Source organism: Haplochromis burtoni, unplaced genomic scaffold (assembly GCF_018398535.1).
Source record: "Haplochromis burtoni strain Fernald_Lab_line unplaced genomic scaffold, NCSU_Asbu1 Contig_380, whole genome shotgun sequence".
Classification (NCBI taxonomy): domain Eukaryota; kingdom Metazoa; phylum Chordata; class Actinopteri; order Cichliformes; family Cichlidae; genus Haplochromis; species Haplochromis burtoni.
In genome coordinates this window covers 78,535-88,684 of record NW_024582741.1, presented here as the reverse complement: position 1 = coordinate 88,684, position 10,150 = coordinate 78,535, and the positions used below count along the sequence as shown (strand labels likewise).

At 41.7% G+C, this 10,150-nt stretch overlaps 1 protein-coding gene across 1 annotated transcript in view; it reads right to left on the bottom strand.

Annotated features, from left to right (window-relative positions):
- Positions 1-5,503: 5,503 nt before the first annotated feature.
- ankrd33bb (ankyrin repeat domain 33Bb) overlaps positions 5,504-10,150 on the bottom strand; it is a 17,995-nt gene continuing 13,348 nt past the window's right edge. Inside the window, exons 3-5 of the mRNA XM_005943775.3 lie at positions 9,612-9,752; positions 9,329-9,492; positions 5,504-9,214 (exon numbers count right to left, since the gene is read on the bottom strand). Of these exons, the coding sequence (XP_005943837.1) occupies positions 8,558-9,214; positions 9,329-9,492; positions 9,612-9,752 (962 nt within the window). The 3' untranslated portion in view covers positions 5,504-8,557. The remainder of the gene's footprint in view (positions 9,215-9,328; positions 9,493-9,611; positions 9,753-10,150) is intronic.

Sequence of the window (10,150 nt, the reverse complement as noted above, 5' to 3'; positions counted from 1 at the left end):
TTCTTTCATAAATGTCACCAATGCACAGCCTCCTCCCTCCAACTCTTCCATAGACTCTAATGTTAAAATGGCTCAGAAGGTTGGTTTGAAAATCAGAAGAGCATGGTGTCTTTCCACTGTCACCACGCCCATATAATAAACTCCACAGGCATGAAAACTGAGAATTAGGTAGACTAGACATTGCTGGTGCTCACGGTGAAAGAATTTCGTCAATACGACTTGTACTTTTCATTTGGGAACGATTTGTTTCGGCCTGACTTTTCTGTTCAGTTTAAGCAGCAAAAGTGAGGTGCATGTCTGTGTCCGTGTGTATGGAGCCATTGGGTGCAGTCACTATAGCAACCAGGCTCACACCTGCCTGCTTAACGAGCGCTCTCTCTCACTCTGCCAAGATTCATCTTAAACACTTCTCTTTCAACTGCTGCTGTGTCCACAGTGTTACAGCCATCATTTTACCCTCAAAACGTCGCCATCATTGTTCTCTTCCCAACACTGTGTCTTTCAAAGCTCAGACATTTAAACTTTTTAAACGGTGTGGATCCAAGTGGAGGGATCACATTTTATTCATTCAGTGATTCAAAGAATACGAACTTTTAATATTCATTCAGATTTTTTCTGACTCTAAATTTTCTTTTCTCATTTCTTAGGTTTTTCTAATTTACAATTAAAACATTTTCATCTTTTTTCCAACTTCTTCTTTTGTGTAACCTTCAGCTTTTAGCAGTTCAGCACCTTTGTTTTCAGGTTAAATTTTTTTTTTTTTTATTTCATTCAATATTTTTAACTCAAAATTCAGCAATTAATTCATTTCAGTGCATACATTCAGATTCAAGCATTCACACTGCAGTTTCTTCAGAAAATGCACTTTCTAGTTTGTTTTTGTTCTCCACTTATGAAAAGATCCTAACTTAGACTCTTGTCCCATGCTCAAACTCTTTCAACCACATTAAGCTCCAAGGAAGGACTATTTTTACATACTTCCTGGTCCTGGGACAGTGCACACTCATGGTTAGTTGCCAGAAAGCATTCTTATGTGAAACTAACAATAGAATACAAGTCATTCAGTGGTCCCTCAGCCCACTGCAGACGGAAGCAAGAAAAGGAATCCAACCATGCTTTGTTAAACACTGACATACAGAGTGCTGCAGGAATGAGTCCTAAAACCCTGAAATAAGTCATTAATGTCCATTTCACTTCCAGGGGTTTGGCTTAGATGCCTAAAATATGGTCTGTGGTTACTTTTATCCTGCATCATTAAATATACAAGTATCACGCTCATGTGTTTTCACATAATCCGGACATGTTATTGCTAACAAGTCGCTAAATGAGACAACAGAAGTTGTTGGAGACATTTGTGGTTGTCGTGCTAAAATTATTGGGATTTTCAAATCCAATTAGCATTTTTTTATTTTTTTTGGAGGATGCATTTGAGTTTTATTTTAAACAAAGCTTTTATCTCAGTGTTCCACCATCCTAGACAAAATCCCTGAAACCAGAGAGATGCTACCTTCATGTAAAGTCCTGCAGATGCAGGTTTGGTCTGAATCCAGCAGAGCACCTTTGGGATGACACTGAACAGGAAATTGGCAGCATGACTGTCTGACTGACACATCTACTGAAGTGATGTGTCAGTCAGCATGGAGCCAGATCTCACTCACAGGAAGGTTTTCAGCATTTTGTGGAAGCTGGGAACAAAAACTGCCCTGTGAGTAAAGGGGGCGGGGTCTAACTAGCAGTAGTTTGCTGCCTCTAATAAACTAGATGAGTGCACATGTTGTATTAAAGATACCACAAATAGAAACTGGGAGAATTAACCAGTGTGGTATAGCACATTGTAGAGACTATTAACATAAATGCTGCTCATCATTTAGGCACGGGACAAAAGGTGGCTGTAGCCATTGCTATTTACCTTTAATTCTTCCATTTTTACTTAGATAAGATCAACACATGTTGATGTGACGTAATCAATGGAGTTTTCCAGTGGTCTGTGTGTGTCTGTGGGTCTGTGTGCGTCTGTGGGTCTGTGTGCAGGTCCATCCATGCAATGACTTTATTTTGGCCTGTAAAGGGTCATGAGTGCTCTCTGGTGGTCATTAGAGAAACTGCACCACAGGTCAGGGTGGCGGCCATTTTAGTCTCCGAGGCCTGTTCTGCATGACTTTCTGCAGATGGATCGCCACACCACAGACACACACAGCATCTCTGGGAGCTGTGTGTGGGGGGAGAGTGTGGCTACACTGTCGGAGTACAGAGCAAAGTGAGAGAGAAGCTCAAGAAATAAAAAGTGGACGTCCTGTAAGTTTTTCACCGAGTCTGGATGCTGATCTAAGAGCTACTGTATCACGCAAACAGTTTCTTTCTGTGGTCGGAGTATATGATCAAGTGTGGGTTGCTAGTAGCAACAAATAAAAGAAATAATAATAATATTGCAAAAGTGCTGCTGTGATATCAAAGACTTTTTAAAAAATTGAAATAAGTAGCATCAAAGACTGTATATAAAAGATGGATCTAACCCTGTGATGTCACATATTTAATGCTGTAAAGCTAGCTATTTTACCACAGAAGGCTATGGAGATGCCCTCACCTTTGAAGCCAGGGTTTAAAGAGCTTTTCAGTTTCCAGCCACACGGGTCGTTTGCTAGGTAGCTACTTAGCTTCACACACAAAGTCAGCATTTCAGTTGATTTGTGTGTGTTCAATAACAAACAACTGAGAGAAGGATACAGTTAGAGCCTTCGCTGTCCTAAAACTGGCATTACAATTCACAAACAAGCCCTTGAATATGGCTTAAATGTTCTGGTTGAATATGGTGTGTTAGATAAACAAAAGGAAAACTTGTTACACACGCGCAATAGCAAGCCAAGGTGGAAAAAGTGTTATCATTCAAGGAAAAGTTGCAGAATCTCCATCAGACCTGTTAGATTTGCTTTTACTTGTCCTCTGAATCTACACTTTGTCCAAGAGGCTTATGTTGCCGCTTCTAAATAACTCTCAAGTGTTGTTTCAGGTCCCTGTCAAAATGATGTATCCTCAAACCAAAATCATTGGTTTTCGTTATGACTTCCAACTTTTGGCAGAGACTAAAAAGGTCCATGGAGAGAGGCTTTAACAGCCTCCGGTACTGTTCAGTATTGTGGCTCAGTCCTTCCTTCAACATGCCAGGCACATTTTTTTTAAGTGCTCTGCTCATTCATCCCTTTGGTGTTTCATGTTTTACTGGCTCCAATTTACGTCCTTACTCAAGTAACCTGGATTAAATATTAAAGGTATATTTAGCAGAGTTTGTCCTGCCCGCAGCAGTACATGACAATAATAAATCTGCTCTGCATGGCTCACTGCCAGACTTAAACATATAGTTTATTTATTTAATTTTTTGGCTGCAAGGACCTGTGCATTTTCAAGATCAACCACTGAAAGGCATAAATCAAAGTCCACTTTACAAGATGTCTTGGTCAGTGTGATTCGACCTTCTCTGTACAGAACGTAGGTTCACAGTGTCCTCAGAGTCTCTTGCCAAGAGTAGAAAATATCTGAATCCTCACCTTAAAGACTTGGTGGCTGCTTTCCTCAAACACAGAAAACGGAACACAGGGTTTCCTTTTTAAAATATAAAATGTTTTCACATTTACATGTTTTAGCAAAAACTCTTAAAAACCAACACATTGTGCAACGATCTAAAGAAACAAAGTCATTCCCATCTATCAGTCTGGAAACATTACAAAGCATTTCTAAGGCTTTGGGACTCCAGTGAACCACGGCGAGAACCATCCATGAATGGAGGAACCTTGTGCCGTTATATCTGGCATAAAACTAACACAGCATTTCATAACAAGAACATCATACCAAGAATCAAACACGGCGGTGCTAGTGTGATGGTCTGGAGGTGCTTTGCCGATTCAGGACCTGGACAACTTGCTCTAACTAACAGAACCATGAATTCTGCTCTCTACCAGTAGATCCTGATGGTAAATGTCTGACCATCAGTTTGTACTCTGAAATTCAAACACACTGAGGTTATGAAACAGGACAAAGATCCAAAGTACAGAAGCAACTCCAGCCCTAAATCAAAGAAAGAAACAGTAGGAACTTTTTAGAGTGACATAATCAAAGTTCCAATTTGATTGGATAAAAATTCCTCCAAAGGAAAAAAACCCCTAATAAATCAGAAAAGGGAAAATACTTTTTCACAAGACTGTGTATAAATAAAGATGAAACATTTAGGGATCTTTATGGTTTCTAACCAGTTACACATGTTAGAGACCATTGCGCAGCTATTATTGTTGCAACCATTTAGAAGGATCCATCCAGAGGTAGATCCGATCACTACAACTTTTTGCAATTGGTTGCTGAGAGCGAAAAAAGCATTCAATAGAATCTTTCCTAGTCACAAGGTTTCCAATTATCACGCTAGTGCAGAGGTTCCCAAAGTGTGGGAACCGCGCCGCGGTATGAAAAAAAGAAAAAGAAGCTTGGACACTGCTAGCACAATGGACAGGTTTTTGACGGGGCTCCCACACAAACGCAAAGCAGGAGATGAAGCATCATCAAATATATTTCCAAACCAACTTCCTTCCAAGCCAAAGACTAGAAAATATGGTGAAGCATATCTTCCCTTTGGTTTCACCTGCACAACTGCCAAGGTAGGTCTCCCCTGCAGAATTGGTTTTCCCTGCATCGGGAGCACGCGCTGGGCTCTCCAAATCACAGACGAACAGTCCGCGAAGATTTTTCAGGGGGGCCTAGCAAAAAAGGTTGGGAACCACTGCTCTAGTGTGACTGAGGCTATAACCACAACACTGAGGAAATCTGGTGGTCTTGTGGCTCTATCTACCCTGATGGGAATATTCTCTTCCGGGATAACAATACTGCATCAACAAAGGTTTGCTAAAATAATTCACATCATTTTCAGTCACCTGATCACAACCCAGCTCTGCCCTCCACCATCATCAAAGCAGCAAATGAGGAAATATCTTTTGAAAGAGTGTTTTTCCATCTCTCCAGTAGACTTCGAGACTCGAGGAATCCCTAACAGGGTACACTGAAGCGCCTGACTAGGATATTTATAGTTGGCTTTTCCTTTAACCCTGTGACATAATCTAATTGCAATGCTAGGAAATCAACACATACAATAATTCTGGCATACACTAATAACTACTCATATTTGAATATTTCTAGGGTAGGGTTAGGGAAACTTCAAACAATGGCACCGGACACCTTTGTTGCAATTCTCAGTGGTTTCCACTAGTGGGCAAATAAGGTCACATCCATCCATCCATCCATCCATCCATCCATCCATCGCTTCTGCTCATCCTTTTCAGGGTTGCAGAGGACACTGGAGCCTATCCCAGCTGTCTTAAGGCAAGAGGTGGGCTACACCCTGGACAGATCGCCAGTCTGTTGCAGGGTAACACATAGACATAGACAACCATTCGTGCTCACATTCACTCCCACATTCACAACTATGGGCAATTTAGAGTTTCCAATTAACCTAACCCCACTAACTGCATGTCTTTGGGCTGTGGGAGGAAGCCAGAGTTCCCGGAGAGAATCCGTGCAAACACGGGGAAAACATGCAAACTCCACACAGAAATAAGGCTGCTTTTTATACATAGAGTGTCCTAATTCCACTATAATACCATACCTGATCTTTTTTTCCTTCAGACTTTTCTTTATAGTAACACAACACATATATTCGTATTATATATGAGCACATGTAAATGTTTTTTTGTATTATGACCATTCTGGAGCAAAATTAGCCAAAATATTGAAGCATTGCACTGGAAGAGCTAAGGATGACTTTCACACCATCACCAGTACTCACAGAGCACTGGATCTATACAGTACCTGACAGTAAAGACGTCCTCAACATTAGCCAAAAATTGAAGATGCCCTTTCTGACATGTTCTCAATAATGGATAATCTGGTTTAGATGGCCAATAGATGATGCAGGAGGCAGCAGGAATGATTTGCACACAGTGAATCCTCTACATTTGCCTGCACATGGGCGCAGTCGGACATCACGCAGACCTTAAAGTATGGAGCTGGCAAGTTTAAAATGTTTTAATGTTTGTTCAGAACAATTGGGACATGTGCTTCATCTCATGCACAGGGTTCGAGACGACAGTGTATGTTTCTCATGGTGTTTTTTTGTGAAGTCAACAAGTCACAGTCTAGCACTAAGCTGTTTATTTTTGGCGCTGCCTTTCAAATTCTCCACAAAGCCCTCACAAAGCCTGCGTGAGCTGGCTTCTCAGCTCAGCTATCAAGAACTGCTCGTAAGCTCTCCACTTCCATGAAAATTCCTGTTGTACTATGTATTGATGTAAAATGGCTTGCTGGCTTCCTCCTGAATGTTCAGCTGTCCTTGTCTGCAGCTATCATCTGTGACAGCCAGTCACCAATCATCATTTGGCCGCGTCGGAGCTCTTCTCTCCATCCTGTTAAAATCCCTCCAACTGGCTGTTACCTTCCTGCTCTTTAAAGCCCCATTCCCGCCCTCTTGGTATTCCTCTCCAATAAATGTGTATGTCAGTTTCCAATACATTGTGCCCTTTCTCCAAGGCTTTTACCCTTTTTTCTTCTAAGGTAAATAGGACCCATGGACTGTAAAAGATGGACACAGCTTCCAAAACTGAAAAATAAATGGGGAACTTTGTTTTAATTTTAAAAAAAAAATTGTGTTACATTTAGAGTAAATAGATGATAAAAAAGGGTCTGACAGACCTAACCGAGTTCTTCAGTTTAAGGAAGCAGCTGGCATAAAGTAATCTATGACCCCAAAACACCCTTTCCTGGTAAGATTAGAGTCTCAGTTTTGATCCCCTTGAGTAGAATATGATGTCCAAATGTTCTGTTTGATAAGTTGCTGTCATGTGAGCATACAGGGTCTCTCGGTTCTCAGCCAGAATCACCCCTCGCTCATCGGTCAAAATACCAAGATGAAATATGAGACATGAGGCTTCAAAACAGACCCTATAGTGTCTCTATGATTTCTGTATGTCTGCATTCCTCTCTTACACCTCTCATCCCGTTGCTGTTCTTTGTCTCCATCCAAACCATTCTGTCCTGTGATATAATCTCACTTCTGTCTTATCTTACAACCTTCAGTGTGCTTAATCCTCTAAATATGATGTTATCTACACCATCCCCAGCTTTAACCGAACACTAACCCTAGAAAATCAGAATGTGCCATTTTTGGTATTAATATATTGCTTGTAATTCCCAAGTGAAAAAAGTCTATATTGGCTTTCTCCAAAGTACAGAGTTAGGGTAGATTTAGGGTTCCTACGTATGATGGCTTAGACCTTAGAAGGTCAACCATTAACAATGGCTGGTGTGTTAAACCTGGATTGTTTTCAAGCAACAAGGTCAGCAGTGTGTGGTTTTCGCCTATAGGTGGGTTATGGTGTTGGGTGTTAACCCATTCCAAAGTAACACGTAACTGTTATCCCATTACATTTTTAAATAACACAGTAATGTAACACGTTATTGGACTAAATCGAGCAATCATATCATGAACTCATTACATGAGTTACAAAGGTTCCTAAATTATGTGCACAATGGGCAGGTAGAAGGAAAAAAAACTATCAATTATGACTTCCTCCTGATGTGCACTTGCACTGTAATCCGCTCATTTCAGTTAAGGGAGGAGGAAAATTTAAAAAAAGGTCTACAACTTTTATTTTTATTGCACGAGAGAGCAAAACTGCAAAGTGCAAACTGCATTCAGGACAGACACGTGTGTTATACTGCTAACACAACATTAGCTCTTCAGGGGCATCTGCATAGATAGCATGCTATTGCTAACACAAAGCTAGCGAATAGCTAGCTGGGCGAATGAAGAGCCCACCCCAGCAGATAGAGCCTGGGTGTAGATAGGTAATAAAGGCAGTGATGAGGTTTTTTTCCTATAATCCCTTTAAATTCTCTTTGTCCTGATTTCGTTTTTGTGTTTTGTTGTAGGTTTTGTGTTTAAAGCAAACGCTGTGCCCTCATCAGGATAGGGATTTGTGTCAGCGTGTGGGACTGTAGCCTCAGGTTTATAGTTAATGTGACAGTGCATTTCAGGACTTATTATAGAGTAACATGTAAGTAATGTAACCGTTAGTGTCCACAGATTACTTTCTATGATGAGTAATTAAGTACTGTGTTACTTTTAAGAAAAGTAATGAGTTATGTGTGATGTTTTCCTTTTTTTGAATAAGCATCTCACCACTCTCTGCCACATTCCATAGAATGCATAATAATACACAATGAATGTTGTCAGCATACCAACAGACATACAAATAAGAGATATTATGTTACATGTACATGCTATTTTTCTTGTGCTCCCATATCTGCCACATTCCAGCACAAAGTGCACCTTGAAAAGTAAGAGTGGTTTCAAGTAGAAAAAAAGGCAACATTGCAGGAAACCCTAACAAAGAAGACGATGAGCAGTTTGGTCTACAAAGTGTCTTTTTCTGCAAGAATATGCATTTTGGGAGCCATGTCGAGATTTACACTGAGCACTTTGAAGCTACAGTAAGTCACGTCTCCTTTAGCTTTCTTTGGTCCTTCATCTTCTCCTAATCAGGGGTAGCAGTCGTTGCCGCTCCTCCTCCTGCATCCTCCCTATTTTCGTCATTTTATAATCCCACTTGGGTATCTGGAGCTGGTTCTGGTTACTGTTCCTTCTGAGTTTTTCTGGTTTGTAGCTTGGAGCTGGGGCCTTGCAGAGCCTCACCTTGGGAACCACTAGGCCCGGCCTCACACTGCTTCTCCTCAGCATATGGAGTGGCAGCAGGCTGGCTCGTCTTATGGCCACTGTGGACACCGCTGCCATGTTGTTTAGCAGCTGAGGCTGGAGACTGGCCCTCCGATCCTTCTCCCTGGGGATGAGGAGGATCCGTGAGTTCTGGAAAAGTTTCTTGTAGTTGTTTAGCCTCTCTGGGCCCAGGCGCTTCAGCTCCGCCAGACGTTGCCTCTTTAGAATCTCCTGCACCGCGTGACGACGTTTTCCGATGCACGGCGGGCTGCTCGGGCACACCGTGTGGCAAGCTGTGGCGATAAGCGGACTGGACAGTCCCGTGGTGATCCGGACCATGTGTTCAAGGACACCATCTTCCATAGGTTTTACCTTGTTGTTGATGTAAAATCTATAAGGGCAGCAGCAAAGAAGGTTGATCAAACGCTGCTTACAGGTCTTTGGCTCTTGGGCCTGGGCCACCAACTCCTGTAGAAGACCAAATATTTCATTTAAAAAAGAAACATTTAACTTGAAAATTGGATTATATTTTAAATGCGGTGCCTTCAACAGTTGATCCAAAATTAAGAAATGTGTATTAACCTCCAGCAGTGGCCACTCCAGGGAGAAGGAGTCACAGAACTGCTCAGGACAAGGGCTGGACATCAGCCGACTCATCAGTCGGGCTGTTTCATACCGACCGGTGAAGAGCGCCCACTCCTTGGGTGTCATTTTCCGGCCAAAGTCCCGAGCCTGGATATCACCTCCTGTATGGATATGTGTGGGGGGGGGGGGGTGTTGTTTTGAAAATCACAATAATTTTTAGAAATGTTTTCTTTGTTCCCTTGGTGTTGGGGCTTTCATGATCTTTATTGCATTTATATACCTGCCAACATGATCGATCTAACACACTCAGCCCGGCCCTGCATGGCAGCCTTCATCAAAGCTGTGAAACCATGACAGTTCCTCCTCTCGATGTCCAGACCAGGAAAGTAGTTTAGTAGGTAGTTGGAAATGATGGCATGACCTGCACAAGAAAAAACACATGTTATGAAAGGATTGCATTTGTATAATCCAGCAGCCGCTTTCTCCTTCTTCTTTCTACGATACTTCGATGACATTTTTCTGAAAACACAGTGGACATTAAGTTGCAGTCTCCAGTGGCTGAAACATGAAGCCATTTCTAAAATGTCAAAAGAACTGCGTTTTCTCTAGTGGCCACTTGAGTCTGGCTTCAAAAGTGAGTCGTTCCCCATCCAGTGTTGAAACGCCCAACGTCATCAATGAAAATAGCATGTTTACTGCCTGAGAGAAAAATCTGAATCAGAATCAGAATCAGAAAGGGTTTTATTGCCAAATGTTGAGCAGGTTTACAACATTAGGAAATTGCTGCGGTGCTTCAGTGCAAACATACTGTCATAAAAA